The following is a 21,931-nucleotide window of genomic DNA, read 5'->3' as shown; positions in this document are numbered from 1 at the left end:
GACAAACCGTACATGGGAACAGCTTCGCAGTAAATACGAAACATTAAAAAAAGATGTCAAGCCATTGCCAAATACCGCACTGATGTGATAGGTACTGGTGGAGGTCCATGTGAAGAAAAGTTAAACCCGTTAGATGAAAGAACTAGAAATTTGATAAAACTAAGCTGCGATGGAACACCATCACAATTTGACAGTGATTGTTTAGGTTAATTATTTTACCAATTTTATAATACAGGGTGCCCATTATGTATGGAATATAGCATATATCTTGGTAGGTATCAACTTTATAAAAAAACATTTTATACAAAAGTTGTTTAATATTTGATTTGCCATAATAAAACAGCATTCAATTGTTTTTATTTCAGAAAACAAATGAGTAATGAATAACATTAGAATTTTTTTAAATGGCAATGTACCTTTTCGTTAGGCTCATTTGATAGAGATCTTTTTTCTCTTTACGATGACGTAAAATTTTAGTAGCCTTATATCAGAAAATTTTTGAAAAAATGTAAAAATTGTTTATTAAGAAAATTTAACTAATAACATTAATCCAGATATCCAAGATCGTCAAATACCTCGAAGTAACTCGAATTATTAGAGATCTACACTAATTTGTCGTTTATTTGTTTTATTTTGTATGTACATTTAATTTACTGTAATAATTCGAGGTATTTGGCGATCTCGGATATCTAGATTAATGTTATTGATTAATTTCTATTAATAAACAATTTTTACATCTGTTTCAAAAATTTTCTGATGTAAGGGTACAAAAATTTTACGTCATCGTAAAGAGAAAAGTAATCTCTATCAAATGAACCCAACGAAAGGGTACATTGCCATTTAAAAAAATTCAAGTGTTAGTCGTTACTCATTTGTTTTCTGACTTAAAAACAATTGAATGCAGTCTTATTATGGCAAATAAAATATTAAGCAACTTTCTTTTTGTATTCTTATAAAGTCAACATTTACCGAGATATATACTATATTCCATACATAATGGGCACCCTGTATATGTGTTTAACTCTGTTTATGAGAAATGCATGTTTAATCTAAACTATTAATTCTTTTTAATTCTTTCTTTCTTAACTTTTTTTGGTTAACCGCAACCGTCTAAAAAAATCCGTTTCATCTCACTGCGCCATGTGGTTATGTCGTTCTTTAATTTCTTTTTCTTTTACCTAAAAACATTAACTAAAAATTCGTTTTCGGACTCGCTGCTGGTACTAGTATCGTACAAATTAAATATTTTTCGATATTTATTAAAATGCTAATTGCACAATTTATACAATTGTTATTATTGTCAAAATCAGTTCAAATTTCAAAGAAAGACGTTAGCGTTACCAATCTACGGCACAAATGACTAGATATGGGAAAAAAGTACTACCAACCGAGTCTTATTTAGGCGATAGCAATCCTTCCGACAAAAACAGTTTGAACAACAGCGAATATCTTTATCCTCCCGATAAGTTTATCGACCGGATAGTTATCAGACAGATTTATCGGTATATTGTACCAATTCCCGATAAATTTATCCGATAGATAAATTGGCGCACTTAGCCATTGACAGCGCTTAAAACCGCTGTATCCATGGTAATTATCCGGTAGATAGTTTATCGGGAGGTGGTACAACCGGCCCTAAGTCATTTTCTCCTGTACAGGTTTTTACAAAATGGACTTGGTCATTATGGAATTTGAAATTATAAGCATTATTATGGCATTTTTAGACTTGTTCATTTTTTCCAGAAAAATAATATTGAATTTCCGGTACATGAGCATTGAAACCTAAAAATCTAAAATTTTGGACTTGGTCACATTCTCTTGTATACCGACGAAATGGTATTTCAAAAATTTAACAGATTCAGTATTGGTGGAGGCGCCGGGTATAAAACGACAATAAATCAAAACGAATTTTATTAAAATATGAGTACTTCAGCTTTAATCAAATACAAATTAATTTAATAAGCAATCGATATCTTTGATGTACCATCTTCACCAAACTTACTCAACTAGTTCTTAGTTATACCAGTAACTAATTGATCTTTCAAAATCACGTAGAAACCACAACACAGTAATTTCCTCAATATAATAGCTTTGATAATATGAAATCAATGAGGTTACTTTCACTTCAATATATTATATTACGATTCCACGTTATTTTTACATAACTAACAAAGAAATACCGAATAACCGAAACAATGCAATACACTCAGCCTTTCCCCTACATAATAAACATCGGAGGAAAAAAAAAACGTTGTACGGCATACTATACCACATTCCAGAAACAGCGTCTGGGAAATTTAAGGAATTCAACGCTTGGGTTCATTATCGCCCTTACGCCGTCAGCTCTTCATCTTGCCCACGTCGAAAACGATCTATTCCGACGAGATTATACGTTGCCAGTCACATTCCTCTAAAGAATTTGAGACCATAAAAGTGAACCAAAAAAAATTACAACCTTTCACATCCCATTTTACAGCAACAGATACACGGTTCTAAAACTTTCAAATTGTTTTATTACCGTCGTAATTTTAAGTCTTGTAAATTGGGGGGAAAAACCTGTGGATGAGGTAAAGTCTTTTTTAAGGGAGATTGATGGGCACGCGTCTTTCGACGCACCGAATGGTTCGCCGTAAAAGTGTCAGTTTTATCCTCGGGCGTAACATCATCTGTAATGGAACGCGGTCGCCGTCGTGAAGGGATTAAAGCGGTTCAAGAAAAAAATAAGGGACGAACGCAACCACCTTTCAACGGTTTATTGCGATCGTTACGCGGAAGTGGAGGGCCCCCGAAAGGATTTACCCTCCTATTAACACGCCGCCGACGTAAAAACGAGATTGTACAAATGAGATGTCGTTTTGCTCGTCGCCGCGAGTTACGTTGTGGCGCGAAAGTTGGGAAGTTACGTTAAAAGGGGGGAAAGTTGATGAAAAATCGCGGATACTAATTGCTCGTTTACTTCAGTCTTTGTGGAGAAAATTTCTTTAACTCGCTTGTTTTAAAAAGGTTTAAATTATAGATAATGTTTTGTTTTGATTTAGTTATCATTTTAATATTTTAAGATATGAGATGGAAGGAAATTTACTTACTTTGTCCCACATAACATGTAACATGTCAATATAATATGAGGTTACAGTAAAACCTGGATATTATAGCTTAATAAAAATATACAGGACTTCCCAAAACTCCCGGGACTGAGCTATAAGTTTTGAACGAGTAACGAAAATAATTTTAAACTTGGGGATCACTAAAGAGTAATAAAAACTACATTCTTAGATAGTTTAGAACTTCCATGCAATGTGGAGTTTTATTAAGGAACGACCCACCCCTACATTTTTAAATAGTAATTTGTAATGAAAAAAGAAATACAACCCCATAAACCAAAACCCAATACCTTAATTCTTTTAAGAATTATGAGCTTTTCTTTCGACTGCTTTCAACAAACTTGTTTTCTAAATTTTACTTTTATTAACTCGAAAAATGGCGCAAAAACTGACCGAAAAAGAAAGAATCACTCTTTTAATGATTCATGGCTTTGGGGATAGAACAAGATCTTACAATGAAGATTTGACCGATTTCTAAATTAACTGTCGAAAGAACTATTCGAAGATTTCAAAAAGAGGGAACTGTAAAAGAACTTCCGATAACTGGTAGACCGAAATCTACAACAATTCCAGAAAAATACGAAGAAATGTCGAACGATGAAATTAAAAGGGTCTCAAATACATGAAATTGGTACACACAGAATTTTGAAAAGAAATAACTATTTCCCCTGTAAGTTTTACCTAGTTCATGAATTGAACGAATTGGAAGAAGGTTGGAATTCTGTGAAATAGTACGTGAAAAATGTGATGTTAACAAAAATTTTCTTTTGAATGTTGTTTTCTCTGATGGCACAATTGTCTTTATTGGAGTGACGAAAATCCACGTTTAATAAGAGAAGATTATACTCAGAGACCGCAAAAAATTAATGTATGGGCTGGTATTATGGGAGAGAATGTAATTGGTCCATTTTTTATTAATGGAAAATTGAACGGAGACAGATATCTGCAACTGTTAGAAAATCAAGTAGTTCCAAGTGTTCCGTATTCGATAATGGTATTGACAATAAGTGATTCCAAGAAGATGGTGAGACAGTTTAATCGCGCAGTCCAAGACTTTTTAAGCCGCACTTTTCCAAATCGTTGGATTGGTAGAAGAGTTAAAATTGAGTGACCACCACGATCTCCTGATCTAACACCACTCGATTTTTTCTTTTGGAGTTTTCTGAAAAGTAGAGTGTATGCAACAAAACCAGAATCAATAAATGGAAAATCGCATACTTGAAGAAACCACCAATATCACTAGAGATAGGCTCCTTATGGTTCAAAATTCCATTTATAAGCGTTTGGGTTATTGCGAGATCAAAGAAGGTCGATTATTCATTATTGTTAAAACATTTTATTTTCCCATTTGGTAGTCAAACCCTCATAATTCTTGAAAGAATTAAGATATCGGGTTTTGTTTATGGGGTTGTATTTCTTTTGTAATAACTTAATAAGGTTCTTCTTTAGGATGTTGGGAAAATTGGTAAAAGTGACCAATTAATAATTAAAAACTGTATACGGTCTATATATCTTAACTTCTATTTGACTTCTTTCAACTATATCTCTTACAATTAATTACACTATACTTATACTAGACTTATTGCTAACGTAGCACAACAAACCTTGTTATGTTTGTTGTACTAACCTTATTAAATAACCTTATTACTCCTAACCTACTTAATATTAAAAACAACATTTACTATTAGTCATACCTTGCACTTTTTTCATAACCTTTAAAATAAGCTAAAACTCGACAGGGGTTGCTATTTAAAAATATAGAGGTGGTCATCCCCTAAAAAAACTCCACTTTGCATGGAAGTTCTAAACTATCTAAAAATGTAGTTTTTATGACTCTTACATCATTCTAGCGCTGAATAACAAATAAAACTAGACTAACACTAGGACTCGAACTAACACTAAACCAAGAATAAGACAGCTAAACCTGAATGTTTCTACTTCTTGATCTTATGTTAGTTCTAGTGACAGTGGTAGGTAGCGCTAGTTAGCATAAGATATAACTATGTTGCATATTTTTATTGCACTAAAACTAGAACTAACACTAGACCTAGACTAGAAAGTAGCGGGTTTGTGCTCTTCAATGCATGCTTGAGAATATACTACAGGCGATTCTGAATTGATGTGAAAGATATCAAGGGTGATTTTTCAACAAAAATTATATCAAGGTTCATATAAGTTTTTGTTCAAAACCCCTTCTCTTCTAAGTTATAGCCCTCTAAAGTTAAGGGAAAAATCTCTTGACATTTTACAACTAACAAATTATTAGTTTGATCACAAAAAATAAAATAATGCTGAAATCAATTTGATATAACTTCATTTCTTTGACTAATAATAACCAATCTCTGAATTAATTGACTTGAGAATAATTTCTGTATTATAAAATTTTTTTTGTGCTCTTCAATGCATGATTGAGAACATACAGGTGTTTCTAAATTGATGCGAAAGATATCAAGGGGTGATTTTTCAGCAAAAAATTATATCAAGGGGTCTCTTTCATATAACCTTTTGTTCAAAACGCCTTCTCTTCCAAATTATAGCCCTCGAAAGATAAGGAAAAAAATTTCCAACATTCTTATCTCATGACATTTTACAACCAACAAATTGTTAGTTTGATCACAAAAATTAAACTAATACTAAGATCAATTTGATATAACTTCATGTCTTTGACTAATAATAATAACCAATCTCTAAATAAATTCTTGGTATAGTGTTAGTTCTAGTTTTACACTAGTATCATCACTAAAACTAACACAAGACTTAGAACTAGAATCATTCGGGTTTAACCGTCTTGAGAGACGTGCGGCTAAATCCGAATGTTTCTAGTTCTAGGACTAGTGTTAGTTGTAGTTTTACACTAGCACTATTACTATGTAGAACTAACACTATACCTAGAACTAGAATCATTTGGATTTAGCCGCACGTCTCTAAAGACGGCTAAATCCGAATGATTCTAGTTCTAGGTATAGTGTTAGTTCTAGTTTTACACTAGCATCATCACTAAAACTAATACAAGACTTAGAACTAGAATCATTTGGGTTTAACCGTGCGTCTTTTAAGACGGAACCTCAGAGTTATCATAAAGACGTCACCTTTTTCCAAGCAAAACTTTTCCTCTGCAAAACTACCCCATGCTTGTACTATTAAGCTATGTTGCATTTTATGTGGGATAATGCAAGTGCATAAGGACTGCTACATCCATTGTTGTGACAACCTGCCCGCAAACTACGACATACCATTTTCCACGCCCAGCTGTTGTTATGGTCTATGTTTGCTGTGTATTATTAGAGGTTATATCCTAGACGTATTCGTTATATTTTTGAAGTTTTATGTTTTTAGACGTATTAATGTCTATCATATAACCTCTAAAAACACAGATAGTTACCAGGCGTGGCAAATAGTGTGACGTAGCGTGCGGGCAACCAACCCGTAGTGGACTACAAAAATACTATGGATGTAGCAGTCCTGTTAGATTCTACCTGTGGATTCCAAGGACAGTAGAATCTAACAGGAATGCTACATCCATTGTTGTGACAACCTGCCCGCAAACTACGTCATACCATTTTCCACGCCCAGCTGTTGTTATGGTCTATGTTTGCTGTGTATTATTAGAGGTTATATCCTAGACGTATTCATTATATTTTTGAAGTTTTATGTTTTTAGACGTATTAATGTCTATCATATAACCTCTAAAAACACAGATAATTACCAGGCGTGGCAAATAGTGTGACGTAGAGTGCGGGCAACCAACCCGTAGTGGACTACAAAAATACTATGGATGTAGCAGTCCTGTTAGATTCTACCTGTGGATTCCAAGGACAGTAGAATCTAACAGGACTGCTACATCCATTGTTGTGACAACCGGCCCGCAAACTACGTCATACCATTTTCCACGCCCAGCTGTTTTTATGGTCTGTTTGCTGTGTATTATTAGAGGTTATTATCCTAGACGTATTCATTATATTTTTGAAGTTTTATGTTTTTAGACGTGTATGTATGTAGTTTCACGTGGGGTGAGTTACTCACAGCATTTAGGCCCCAGCGGACCCTTTGTACGTCCCCACAATTTACTGTTCATTCAAGGGTCAGAAAACCAGCCCAATCTTTTCATGAACGTTAATATAGAACAGCAAAGGTATGTTCCTTATATCCGAAATTTGGAGCCATGGTACTCCGAAAATAGATTCCCTTAAGTACACGAGGTTTGGACAGTCACAAACAATATGACTTACCGTCTCGTCTTCCATTTCACACCCTCTACAGAGGGGTGTATTCGCCAGCTTCATGTAAAACATGTGCTTACGTAACCTGCAGTGTCCGGTCAGGAAGTGGGTGAGAAGCCTCAAGTCACTTTTCGATTTTCCCAGAAGCTGAGTGGATGTCTTCCGGTCAGGGTAGAGCTGAGTTTTCTTAGCAAAGGCACCTACTGCTGTCCCATCCCATCTATCGCAAAAAGCTCGGTGGGAGATGGAGTTTATCAGTTTTGATGCTGTATTAACAGCTAGTGGTACAAACGGTTCAGGGGAGATCGGTGACTTGTTAGCCGCCCGTTTCATCATGTCCTTTAATTCCGATGTGTCCTTTTCGCCATTTTATCGTGACGTTGTTGTATACGTTTGCCTCTTCGAGTGATTGCCGACAGGACTTCACCAACGATGATGCAGTATGATGCCTGCCAACCGCCAGCATAGCCTGTCTGCTATCAGTACAGATTACAACGTTTCTGCCGACTTTTTTGGAGTCGATAATCGCATCGACTGCTATGTTTATAGCAATTAATTCGGCTTGAGCAGTCGTGCAATATGATCCTAACGAAGTGGAAAGGTGCAGCTGGAGATCGTGCGAGAAGATTCCCGCTCCGGAACCTCCAGCTTTCTTTGATCCATCAGTGTAGATGGTCAGCGTTTTGCCCGAGCTTGAGTTGCTCTGGGGTATCGTTTCAATGCCAAAGTGTGGCTTGCCTAAGAAAGTAGGTGTAATGTAGTCTGTGCGAGCTTTAAGGAGGGGTTGTTTACTAACAGCCTCACTCCAGAGCTTGCTCCGGACTATTCCCATTTTAACAACCTGCTTTTCATTTACTGATCGCAACCGAAACAATGCCATCACGGCCACCTCCCTGATAAAAATATCTAGGGGCAGCACGTTTAACATAGTCTCCATTGCAATCGTAGGTGTAGATCTCATAGCGCCTGTGATTAGCAGGCAGGCCAGTCGTTGCAATTGATGCAGCAATGTAGCTTTATATGCATGTTTTAGTGCTGAGCACCAGACTATGGCTCCGTGAGCTACCATAGGTCTTATCACAGAAGTGTAGATCCACATTGTAACTTTCGAATTTAATCCCCAAGTATTCCCAATAGCCCTTCGGCACTGGGTCAGTACAATTGTTGCTTTTTTGATTTTGCAACTAATGTGTGATGTCCAAGTTAGTCCTTTGTCCAAGATAAAGTTTTTAGACGTATTAATGTCCATCATATAACCTCTAAAAACACAGACAGTTACCAGGCGTGGCAAAAAGTGTGACGTAGAGTGCGGGCAACCAATCCCTAGTGGACTACAAAAATACAATGGATGTAGCAATCCTGTTAGATTCTACTGCCCTTGAGTGCATAGTACTTTCGTAACTATGGTTTCTGCATGCATATATTGCGAGTTATACGAAATTCCCGATATTGTTGAAACTGCCACTAACTTTCACAAAAATCCATAAGTTTGTGCCATTTATAACAAATTATAAAATGATTAATATTTCATGTAATTTGTTGGATTTATTAAAATGATTATAATTTATCTGTCGATAACAGAATCGTTATAAAATATTCGTTTAGGGTATTGTAAATACGTATAAATTGTGTTTAAACCAGTATGAAATATCATAGTCCACCAGGCAATCCGTGTCGATAATAAACTTTTTACGATGGTCGCATTTTAATTGAGAAATTTCCGGTTAACGGAGTCTCGATTTAATGGCCATTACTTCCGCAGAACGCTAAGCCCCGCCGTTCAAATTATTAATGTATTCCGGTATTAATGCGGTATTAAGCCGGCCACGACCGGTTCCATTTATTTGAAATCGATTCGAATCCAGTACCATTTGTACGTTCAAATACCAAGACTTTTTTTACAAACTTTGCGTTTGTTTAGCCCGATATTTTCAACCAAGAAGTTTTTTCTTTGTTTCCGCGTTTCTTTGAGTCATTTTACTCCCACACACTAATTAACGCTATTGTTGGATCAATAAATGGTTTATCAAACAAACACAAACAAAAAGTTCAACGCGCACACCCAGTTTTCTTTCAAAGCTCAAGTGTCAAACGTCGTAACAATAACTGCGAGCGTAGCTCTTAAAAAGTGGGGAAGTTCTTTTCAGTTTGTTCCGGTTTTTTTCTTCTTGTGTTTCCTGTTTTTCTTTCAGTTGAAGATAATAAACACGAGCGCAACGAAAGACATGGAAACGTCGCAATTAGTGTCCTTGTACTTGCTCGAAAACGATCTCTTCGCTTTGAAATAATGTCGTCGTTGGTTGATAATTTCGAAAGGATTCTTTGTTTTATTGACCCAGCGCGGCGCTTCCACCAATATTCGAAATTAGAGGATTTTTAAAATAGAGTTTGGATTATAATGTTGTTTTAACATTTATTGTCGTATCATAAATAATTCAATTCATACCCTTTGTTTCGTTATAAATCTTGGTATTAAATCAAGAGCCTTGGTACTCGACGTTCGAAGCTTTTAATCTCCGCCCGCAAAATTAAACATAATTACTCCAGCAGCGAGATATTTCCATTTTTAATCTTCAAACGACGGAGGTCGCAGATATTAAGGCAAAACGACGATTCGGAGAATTAATCACCGACTTCAAGGGTGTCCCCGAGTTTTTGTAGCTTCACGCCCGATTTGTTCCCCCCATTGTCCAGGGGCATCTCTCCATTGTCGATTTTAATCTCAGCTTACCATTGTCACCTCGACTATCAAGAATTGATACCATTTATTATTTTCTTTTATTTTATTTGGAAGTAATTTTTTGTTATCTCTTTTTAGGTTCAACACCAATGACAGCTGATACAGCAACACCAAGTTCAATGAGTTCGAACAATGGCCAACTTTCGCCTACCAATGGACTACCAACTCAACCGATCCAAATTCAAACAGCGTCGGGAGGTGCTTCGGCGACACCAGCACTCGGAATGTCTGCAGCGAACGGTGGCCGCAAAAGGCCACTGCTGGCTGGTGGCCCCCGAGCCTCGATGACGCCTACAAAGCGCACCGTGATGAGCCTCTTGGCTAGGGCAAGAGCAGCACAGGCGAAGCAGTTGCCGGCCACGTTCCAGAGAGGCGCACCTGAGTAAGTCAGCTCGAAATCAACGCCTGTGAGACTCGAAACAGCGAATTTCCTAAAAACACAAACCACGATGTCGGTTTCCCACGGAATTTGGCGGTTTCCAATTTAATTTTATTTTGCATTTATGTTGGTTTACATAACTGAGGTTACCGCTTTAAAATAGTGCTACCAAAAACTCCTCCAAGAAATACAGCTCAATTTTGGTTTAATAAATAAATTAGATCATGAGTAATGTACTTAGAGAGAATATTAGTTGTTAGTTAGATAATTATCTACATGGATCAGCAAATTCGAAACTAATTAATTACCCAAACTTATGTTCGTAGTTTATAAAGTTGCACAAGTTAGTGTTAACCCGGAGAAGATAAAACGAATTAATTAAATAATGAGTTAGTTGAAAACCGGAAATTAAATTTATTAAGAGTTGAAAATCGTACGTAATTATTAATAGTTATTATTAACCAATAAAGTTTCGAAATGATTTGAAACTCCTAAATTAAAGCTTTCAATAAACGGCCAACATTTGTCCGGAAGCTTTCCTCTTGACGGAGTCTTCTTGGACGTACACGACCTGAAGATTAAGCGATGCCCGTTAAGCTCGGAAATTATTGGAGCACTTCGCCGCATTAAACTTTTATGACAAATTTGAAACTGGACGGCTTGAAAAGAAATTCTAGTAATTACTACCGAGAATTCCCACCCGTAAATCTTTTAATTAAATTTTTAATTTAAACAATAATTTTAATTATTATATCATATCTTAAAATCACCATATTCCTTCAATATAATTTAATCGAAGTTGATACTAGATTGCATTGAAACGGCAAACGTGATTTGCCTTTTCATGACATAGATACAGCGTTGTCTATGCATGTAACTAAGATTAGAATTGACCAGCCGATTCCTGAAATTGGTAACGAGAACGGGGAAGGTAACCTCAGTCGAACATCAAATTTGGTTAAATCACGACCCTAATTGGATTTGCTGCCATCTTCTCCGAATCCCTTATCCTCCTTCTACTCATTGCGAAACCACAAAACCAACCTATTTCCCCGTAGCAGTTCGAATCTCGCAGGATTATTGATTAACATCAACATGCAATGCTTAAAAATTGGTCGAACCAAATAAACAATAACTTAAAATCGATATTTTAATAAAAAAGGAGAATTTATTTGAAAATGTCTCCCAAAATGTTCCTAATAATTCCTTAGAAATCCAAATGATTTACGGAATACCGATCAGAGTTAATACAGTGACGAATTATGTTATGTATGTGTTTTTAGGTGTTGTATAGTTGACGCACTTCCATTGCAATGGAACTATTTTGAAAAAGCGAGTTCACCACCAAAAATTATTTGCAGGGCGGGAGGCACGTCCATTTTAGAAAGATTTGAATACCTCTCTTGACCGTCTTTACAGATAGAGGTTAGTCACTGCCCGATTATACTCTGACCTCTAAGCTCGTTACCTCCCATCGATCTACATCCCATCCTTACTTTTATCTATATGTCTACGTATTTTGTGTTTAATTTTACAGTCGAAAAAATTCTCATTAAAGTTCAGTAGTGATTTTTTTAAATTACAACCAAAATGAAACATTATTGCATGTATTTTCAAAATAATATACAGGGTGATTCTGAATGTATACGCATAAACTTGGGGATTTATTCCTTATGACAAATAATGAGTATTAGGTGAAAAAAATTGTAGCATAAGTTTTATCATAATTATGCTGGCCGAATCGACGATGTTGGGTTGGGTTGGGCAATCCGATTTCTCAATTCTTGCTCATTATGCACAAAAATAAAAATCCGGAAGATTGAGGTTGGGCGATTGGACTTCCTCGACTTATCCATCTTCCGGGAAACACATTATCTCTAGATGTCATCATTCTGTTTTAGCCGTCTTTAGAGACGTGCGGCTAAACCCAAATGATTCTAGTTCTAGGTATAGTGTTAGTTCTCATCATTCGCATTTAGCCGTCTTTAGAGACGTGCAGCTAAATCCAAATGATTCTAGTTCTAGGTATAGTGTTAGTTCTAAAAATTGCAAATTAAAAGCCAGTTATATACGATGAGCAACGTTTTATTTTATTAAAACAGAGTGCAACAATGTTTCAGCTGACAATCCAGCCTTTATCACGACTATAACAGTAAAAGAGAGAAATTATTACAATTAGTAAAAACATGAGCCATTTTGTAAATTTTTTGTAAAATAAGAAAAATATTTACCGCCAATGAGAGTGCCACAGATTAGGAGAGAACGTTATCGAACAGGACATTAGATGATTTCGGATTAACTTCACCACATGAGGTTTGGATAAAATTTAAAAAATGTTGGAAGCGTGAAACGCACGTGTAGGTTATATAATTTTTGTTAAGTTTATTAAAACTGTAAAGTGAAATAAAAGTTAGATGAAAGTATATGAAGAATAAACATTTTGGTCTTACCAATTATCAACGTAGAATGGAACGAATAATTAAACAAAAGAAAGATGAAAAATTCGACAAAAAAGTTAAAGTTAAATTTAAAAGGTTAAAAAGTCATTCTAGCGTGAAGCGCTAAGAACGACTGAGGTGAAGAAGGAGAATGAACTTGAATGTAAAAAATTGGAGGGGTGAGATACGGAACAATTCAAAAAATATAAAATTTAAATAAATTTAATAAATTGTCTATAATTATTTATCTCTGTATTATCATTCATGATTAAATCTCCGTCCCTTAGTTTACCGTCGTAAATATAATATTCCTCATATAAGTCCATCTCCCTTGATTTTTTGAGATTTTTTAAAAGTTTGACATTTTGAAATGAAATTTTATGATTATGTGTTGAAATATGTTTAAAAACGGCAGATGAGTCTTTAGTTGTATGTTCTCTGAATTTTATTTTTAGATTTCTGCCGGTTTGACCTACGTATATCATATTACAGACCGGGCATTGAATTTCGTAAACTCCACTCGATTGTTCGATTCCAAATGTATGTTTGGTATTGTTAATAAGTTTGCTAATTTTTAAACCTGTTGAATACGCAGGGATAGTGTTAAATTTTTGAAAATTATGTTTAAATTTAAATTCAAGGGAAGGCATGTCTGGAACAGAGATGTATTTAGTTGGTGGATATATTAATTTATTAATGTAAGAATTATGAGTTTTATTATAAATTTTCTAAATATCATCGACTCTGTAATAGTTGTTAAGACCTATTTTTATTATGGTTTTTACTTCTGTATTATAATTAATTATCATTAAGAGAAGTGTTAAAAAGCTTATTAAACACGAATCTGAAGGCAGCTTCTTTGTGCTTTTTGCAGTTAAAAGAATTTTTAGGTATTATAGCGTCGATGGTAGTTGATTTTCTGAATATGTTAAAGTTAAGAGTGTTATCATTAAGATTTTTGGTGATTGTGAGATCCAAGAAGTTAAGGCTATTTTGTTTCTCTATTTCTACTGTAAATTGTAAATAATTGCTGAAATTATTAAAAATGTTTAAAATCCCTATTAGTTTTGCAGTTTTACCCCTATAAACTATCAAGATGTCGTCTACATGTCGACCATAGAAGGTTATGTCTCTGGTGAATAAATTATATTTATTGGAGAAAGGTTCGTTTTTTAAAGAATTTACAAAGATTTCCGAAATGATACCTGAAATAGGTGATCCCATGGGAAAAACTTGTTTCATATGGTAGTATTGTTCGTTAAAAAGAAAAAAAATTTGTTTACATACGACTGCAAGTAGGGCGATGAATTAATTAAAGTTTAAAATGTGGAGGTTATTTATTAAGCGTTGTTTGACGATTTGAAGTGAAGTATTTATGGGTATATTGGTGTATAGGTTTTTTATGTCTAGTGAAATTAGTCTGTGTTTATCAGTGATATGTATCTTTTTTTGCTTTTCGACAAGTTGTGATGAATTTTTCATGTTATATGAAAATTGATTTTGAAATGTCTTGCATAGAAAACTTTGTATTGTTTTGGCTATTTTACTAGAAGGTGTATTGTAGTTAGCAATGACGGGTCTGATACTTTTATCTTCTTTATGTAATTTAATTAGGCTTCCTTATTACATATCCTGCGCTTTTATCACCCATCGTGACAATAATTTCGTTATCATTGAATTTTTGTTTAAGGAGGTCTTTATGAATCGAGTGGAATTTGTTCATTTTGTTTTGTTTATCGTTAATGTTATTTGTTAATGTCGTTATTTTCAAGAAATATTTGTTTGATATTAACATTATTCAATAGCTGCGACTCTATTTTAATGGCAAGATCCAGAGGTCTGATGATTCTAGGCATAGATAATGTATAGATGTGACATTAGCGTTGAATTTTTGTCGCTCAGCACTAGCGCCACCAAATGCTTGATTCCATACTAATATCAAATACCGCCAATTTCAAATGTGACATATTTTTATTCTAAAAAAACTTTTCAGATAATTTTTTGATTTTGGGGCAATTAAGAAGTGTATGTTGTATACTTAAAAATTTTATTTAAATATTGAATGTTGTAAAACAAAAGTACAGTTTTGAACAGTAAAAAACTTAAAACTTATTGTTAGACAATAAATCAATCTTAGATAATAAAGAAAAAGTTTTCTAGTTATAAAGTTTTAAACAGAAATAATAATAAATAAAATAATTGAAATTTACAATTACAATAGTTGGAAATGTTAACAATATCAGAAAAATTCACATTAATTCAAATATGTGCACTGTAATTTGGAATAGACACTTTATGTTCTATTTTGCATTATAATTTATGTTGAATAAAGACGTTTATTATTAGTATTAACAGTATTCAATACTCTTATTTAATTTTTTTGTTATTTTTCCTAATTCGTTTCCAATTTGAAACCTTTATCACATTCTGACTATCGGTTCATCCTAAAACGTTCATAAAATAAAAATTTAATGTATAAGTACAATTGTTACAACAGTCATATTAAAATTTTAACATTGATTTGATGTTATACAAAGGTTAATTGCTGTATATATAAAGATCCAACAAAACTGCTTACAATATGTTACTATGGTATTTTAACTAAGACAGAAATAAAATAAATAAAAAGTTATAAGTATAATAAGTATTATAATTATGGTATATTATTATATTATAACATTTATTTAATTATATATAATATATAACATGCTTGTATAAGCCTGTAGGTACAGACCTATGTATAATGTTTATAATATATAAAATATATACATAAACTCATAATCTCTTATCATACCATCGGCAAAACTAGAACATACTATTATTCCTTATTACTATTCCATCCAACATGTTCCTTAGAGAAATGCTTTCCACCATGAACATTTCTGTAAATTCTCATGTCTTCATATTGCCACAATTCTTCCCATCCACTTAGTTCAATTGACCTTTGAAATATTTGTGGATAGTTTTGGGTTTGGAAATCGGTAAAAAGTTCCACACCGTTCTCTGCATTCATCCGTAGCGTAATTCCTTCCACTAATTTTCTATTAAAAAAGATGTACCTACATATTTGTCATTTTTAAATTACATTTATAAAAAAAGAAAACTCTTAAATTAAATGTACTTACCATAGGTAAAACTTCGGAAAATAACATCCTTAATAAAATACATAGTAACAAATTACTTAAAAAACACCGAAAACTTACAAAATTCTTAAACATCAACTTACACCAACAAACTGTCATTGTCAACAAAACAAAGCTTTCCTAAGTCGCCCCTGAAGTTGGTAACGATATAATGAACACTAGCGCCATCAATGCGTCGGTTCTATACTAACAATAACATTCGTGACTATGTTCACAATGGTTAACCTAGCTCCTATTAAGTGCCAGGGGTATGATTCTAGGTAAAGATTTCTGGTTTAGGTTGAAAATATTGAGTTTTTTAGAAGAAAATTTGTCGTTGTTAGGTTTCTAAAATTAGGAGCAAATGAAATGTTGTCTAAATTATTTAATTTTATTCTTTTTATGGATTTATTGTGGTCTATTCTTTTTATGGTGAAAGTTTTTTCCCCAAGAGCATGAGATTCCGCCATTAAATTGTTTATGACTATTATGTTTATTTCTTATAGTATGAGAATTATTTAGTTTATCCTTTACCAATCTTTCCAGTTTATGTTGTTTTGTTGTTAATTTTCTTACTTTTCATTATGTTGTAGTGTACTTCATTGAATCTTCGAGTTATTTCATCAAAATCTATTGCATATAGAGTTGCGGACAGTTTCCTATGTATACATTTTAGAAGTGATTCTTGTTGGGAAAGTCTTTTATATTGTATTCTGCATGTAGGAATACAATATAAAATGCTGCATGTAGGAAGTTAATGGTGTCTTTAGTGTTCTCTCGTTTTATCATGATCCTTCTCATAGTTCGAATCCAAACGGATAACTCCGCATTAAGCAATTTGGAAATTTGTGATTCTGGTTTAGCCGTCTTTAGAGACGCGCAGCTAAACCCGAATCTAGGTTTTGTGTTAGTTCTAGTGATAGACAGACTTCAGTTATCAGTAAACTTTCACGAATTCAACGAGTAGCTGGATTGGCAATCTCTGGTGCGATAGGCACAACGCCAACTCTAGCAATGGAGGTTCTGCTTGGCCTATCTCCTCTGCATTTACATATAGAGAAAGTAGCTAGAACAACCATTTACAGATTTAAGCAATATGCTCAAAACTGTTCCGACATGTCCTACCAATGGGCTGCGGAAGACATTATAAGCACTGATGCTGTGCTATCAATGCCGTCAGATTTGGCGGTATCACTATCAGTGATTAACGCTCGATACCAGATTGTACTGCCTGAGCGGCAGTCCTGGATCGAAAATGAAAATTCTCTGGTTCGGGCAGACATTTGCTTGTACACAGATGGATCAAAAACGCCTGAAGGGGTAGGAGCAGGAGTATACTGCCAGACACCTCGAATTAAGCAAGCCTACAGCCTGGGTACGTACTGTACTGTATTCCAGGCGGAAGTATTTGCTATTGACATGGGTGCTAAAATCCTTCTTGAAAGAGGGGTGAAGAACATGAGAGTACGAATTTTCCCAGACAGTCAAGCCGCTCTCCAGGCGCTGCAAGCCGTGAAAACGGTGTCGGCTCTGGTTAATGATTGTAAGAGAACATTAAACACACTGAGTTGTGATAACAGAGTCTCTCTGATCTGGGTCCCGGGTCACTCTGGGGTTGCTGGCAATGAAGCGGCAGATAAGCTAGCACGAGATGGCAACGCTGAAGCGTTTGTGGGACCGGAACCAGCCGTTGGTGTATCATTTGCGATGGCCAAATATAGGATTGGACTGTGGGCTGAAGAGAGACTTCGCCTACTGTGGACCAGTTCTCCTGGAATGAGACATGCTAAGGTGTTTATTAACATCGCCACTGTCAAACCCGGGAATATTTTAGGACTTGCCCGTAGTAGCATAAAAGTTCTAATGGGTGTTTTTACTGGGCACTGCCGATTAAAAGTACACCTCAACTTGTTGGGTTTAGCCGACGATGTTGAATGCCGACAACCGTATCAGATTCTCGATTTTTGGGTCGCAGTTTATCTCCTCAAAAGATCTGAATGACCTTTCGCCGAGCAAGGTATTAATGTTCGTTAAGAGCATTGGACTGCACGGTGAAATTTGATAACGATATCTATCGGGGTACAATAGATCCTTAGGGTCGCGGTGCAAGGTTGGTTGGTCCGCCTACCCGATATGTATTCTATGTAATGTAATGTAATGTAGTTCTAGTGATAGTGCTAGTGCAATACTAGAACTAACACTAGACCGAGAACTAGAAACATTCGGATTTAGCCACACGTCTCTCAAGACGGCTAAACCCGAATGATTCTACTTCTAGGTCTTGTGTTAGTTCCAGTTTTAGTTCAATAAAACTATGCAACATAGTGATATCTTATGCTAACTAGCGCTACCTGCCACTGTCACTAGAACTAACATTAGATCTAGAACTAGAAACGTTTAGGTTTAGTCATCTTAAAAGACGTACGGCTAAACGGAATATTTCTAGTAATTAATTTTTCTTACTTATTGAGGCTAACTTGTCTTTTCAGCAAAGGATGCAAAGTCACATAGATAGAATCCAGCTCGGGTTATTCTCTAGTTGCTCTATTCCATGTCCATAAATAAACTCGGGGTATTCCCCGAGTTGTCTATACGGTGTATAAGTTAAGTTCTACTTTTAATTGTTCTAATTTTATAAGCTTTAAATGTTATTTACACAATTTAAATGTCACAATGACTCGAGCGTATTTAAAGAGCAGTTGTAAAAATTGCAATTGTTTCAAGTAATTTCTATGTATTCTTAATTCGAAAGTTAATTTTAAGGATATCCAGGAAACTAAAAAACTTTAACTACAATTTTTTTCACCAATTAGTCAATTATTTGTCATGAAGAATAAATCCTCAAGTTTATGGAGTATAGGTTAAGAATCACCCTGTATATTAAAAATAAAATCTATTTAATTTCAGTAAGTATATAACTTAATTTTGACGGTTTTGTTTTAATTTCTAAACGTTAAATGCAAATTTATACTAAATTTTAGTTTGTTTTATAATGTCATAAATATAAAAATATGGGTAAATTAATGTGGATTCTGGTTTGAATAATTGTTTTCCAATAGCACGAGTTGTTGAATCGAGCTAATATAAATAATTGGGAATGGTAATAAATAATAGCTTTTCGTATAATTTTCACAAAAATGGTTATGGACATAATTAAGACTAAATTTTTAAGTCGATTACATTAAAAAAGCAAATTTAAAGGGATGGTGTAAATCACACCAATTTATAATTACAAAATTATATTATTAAATTTATTTACATTTGATAAATCAAAATAAAATTATCACTTGTAAGTACATCTCAAAATCTATACAATCATAATATTAATACGATTTTCTTTCCTTTCTTTGTTACAGACGTACAACTACGTTAGTTCCACTATTAAGGGAGGACTATTTGACGGGAACGGTTAATTTAAACTTATTTTAATAATCCTAAGAAATACATCGCAACTTTACGAAAAACTATTTTACAAGAAAAAAATTAAATACACTCTTAAATGCGCATGTAAAGACAGCACTCCAAAAGAAACGTTTTCTTTCACACACAAAAAACATTAAGAAAATGCTCTAAAAACAAAAGTCGTCACGAATTCGTCTAGTTTTTTATATAAGAATGAAAACAATCCCTTAATACACGAGTCGATATGATATTATAAATTTATTCGTAAAAAAATCGAGTGAATCTTGTTATCCGGTTTGAACCGATATAAAGTTGTATGTTGTAGATGTAATTGTTAATGTTGCTGTAAAAGAGACGCAAAATAAGTTCCTTCTACATTTCATTAAAGAATGATATTAATCCTATTATCGCCCATGGAAACTACGCTGTATAGGAGCCATTATCGCTATCTCACAGCTCTTTTGCCCTTAATTAGAGTAGAACGTAGTCTGATCCATTTTTCTCTACCATCAACGAAGCGACTTTAATTTAATTAATGGTTTTTAGGTCACATCTCACATAAAACATATTTTATAATTACTTTAGATGGTACCAAACAGATGGATAAAGAAATTTTTTATTCAACAATAAATGTCATATATATACGTGTTTAACACCACTAAATTGGAATGTATTTAGCACAAAATCAACAAGAAAACGTCATGATTCCGTTTCAAAGCGAAACATTCTACAATATCCCCTCAGAAACCATTTCATACGAACCCGTTATGTTCGTTTAATTACGAAACCTTTCTCCGTTAAATGAGTATCCTTAACAGAATAGTCGTATAAAGAAGGAGGTGGAAACAACGAAACGAAACTCTCGAACGGATGTATATTAATTTTTCACGTCGAAACCGGTACGAAACTTTGCCAATTAGCTGAGCCTCGTTCGGAAATTAATATTTTCCATGGCCGAGATCCAACCACTCACCATCAATCTCCGTTACGTTGGATAAGACCGTATTAATGCCCCTCTCTCTTTCTCGCGGTTAGTTTAACTCGATTACGTCCGTGGGGGCCGCAAGATGCCAAGTGAATTAACGAACACTGGCAAAGTAGTATGGATTAGGTAAGTTTTGGCTATTGAAGCATCGAAATTGAATAATTCAATTTCAAACTTTTTCAATGTTCATCATGTAATTGGACATCCATCAATGTTCAAAGGAAAATTTTTGTGGGATGAACTTGAAACGAAACTAAAAAAATAATAATAATAATGGACCGGCGAGACGATAGCAACAAACCGCCCAGCAACAAACTTTTTCCTTTATATTTCCACCTACTTCTAGGGCCCATATCTTTTTTATTTAGAAAGATAGCGAAAAACTAAGCACACGGTTGGAAAGCTTGGTCTTTTCTCTATCTTAAACCGCCGATATGTTAATAATAAGAGCAAGAAAAAATAAGAAACGTCGCGCTGCATTCAATTTGCCTTAAAATTAACAAACTTCACGGCCTTGTGCAGCCGTTACCAGACGAAAATTTAATAAATGGTTTACATATTCGGAAAGAGCTGACCTTGGACTATCTTATTCCGAGTTTTCGTCCGTCAATATCTGTCAGCGTCTGTAAAAAAAACGCTCCTGAAAAAAAGTCTACAGTTGGCAACAAACTTTACCTTTGTATTTCCATCTACTTTTCGGACGGATATCTTTGTTACTTATAACGCTAGCGAAAAACTAAGCACACGGTTGGAAAGCTTGGTCATTTCTCTATCTTAAACCGCTATTTTCCTCCGCCGATATGTTGATAACGAGAGCAAAGAAAAATAAGAAACGTCGCGCTGCCACGAATTTTTCCCGCGGCTAAATCACGCTTGGGTGAATAACTCTCTTATATGACGTGGAGAAAACTCTAGAACTATATTCATCTTATGGGAAATTTTCTGCTCTTTTCAACGGTATATAACACATCTCAATCACACGTTTGCACAATCGTTTTTCAGCCCAGCAACAAACTTTCCCCTTGTATTTCCGTCTACTTTTCGGTCCAATATTTTCGTTATCTAGAAAAATAGCGATAAATTTGCAGCCCTTATTAGAAGGAAATTCAACAAATGGTTTACATATTCGAAAAGAGCTAACCTTGGCCTGTCTCATTTCGAATTTTCATTTACAGACGCCGTCAATATCTGCCAGCGTCTGTAAAAGAAACGCACCTGAAAGACAACCTACAGGTAGCAGAACGCAATCACTTCTTAACCTAACTTTCTTATATGATGAAGGAAAAATTGGAACAAAGTTTTACCTGAGAGAGAATCCTAACTTCATTTCATGTTGACAGATAATTTTTCATTCACTCTTAATTTATTTAAAACCGTTTAAAAACATATAAGTACGAAGGGTTTCACGGCCGGTGTTAATAAAACTAAAACTAACATTAGCACTATCACTACAACTAACACTAGACCTAGAACTAGAAACTTTCGGGTTGAGCCGTGCGTTTTTTGAAAAAATTTTTGACGTTTCGGGTGCCATGTTGCAACCT

General features: G+C 34.5%; 1 protein-coding gene and 1 long non-coding RNA gene across 4 annotated transcripts in view; one reads left to right on the top strand and one right to left on the bottom strand.

Annotated features, from left to right (window-relative positions):
- The window catches only part of LOC111421286 (KH domain-containing, RNA-binding, signal transduction-associated protein 2-like), a 249,709-nt gene extending 228,901 nt beyond the window's left edge, over positions 1-20,808 (top strand). For 2 of the 3 annotated variants that reach the window (XM_071197441.1, XM_071197439.1), the window contains 3 exons: positions 10,140-10,443; positions 11,724-11,865; positions 19,357-19,440. In XM_071197441.1, the coding sequence (XP_071053542.1) occupies positions 10,140-10,443; positions 11,724-11,847 (428 nt within the window). In that variant the 3' untranslated portion in view covers positions 11,848-11,865; positions 19,357-19,440. Of the gene's footprint in view, positions 1-10,139; positions 10,444-11,723; positions 11,866-19,356 lie in introns of all 3 variants that reach the window. The other variant, XM_071197442.1, reaches the window with a different exon arrangement.
- Positions 14,909-16,269, bottom strand: LOC139430653 (uncharacterized). The gene is made up of 2 exons (XR_011641043.1): positions 16,004-16,269; positions 14,909-15,937 (listed from the first exon to the last, which is right to left on the bottom strand). It is a non-coding gene; the product is annotated as an uncharacterized lncRNA (long non-coding RNA).
- Positions 20,809-21,931: the final 1,123 nt, after the last annotated feature.

The sequence above is a fragment of the Onthophagus taurus genome, chromosome 7 (genome assembly GCF_036711975.1).
Source record: "Onthophagus taurus isolate NC chromosome 7, IU_Otau_3.0, whole genome shotgun sequence".
NCBI classification, from domain to species: Eukaryota; Metazoa; Arthropoda; class Insecta; order Coleoptera; family Scarabaeidae; genus Onthophagus; species Onthophagus taurus.
The sequence above is the reverse complement of the archived record's forward strand: the minus strand, read 5'-3'. Positions and strand labels throughout refer to the sequence as shown.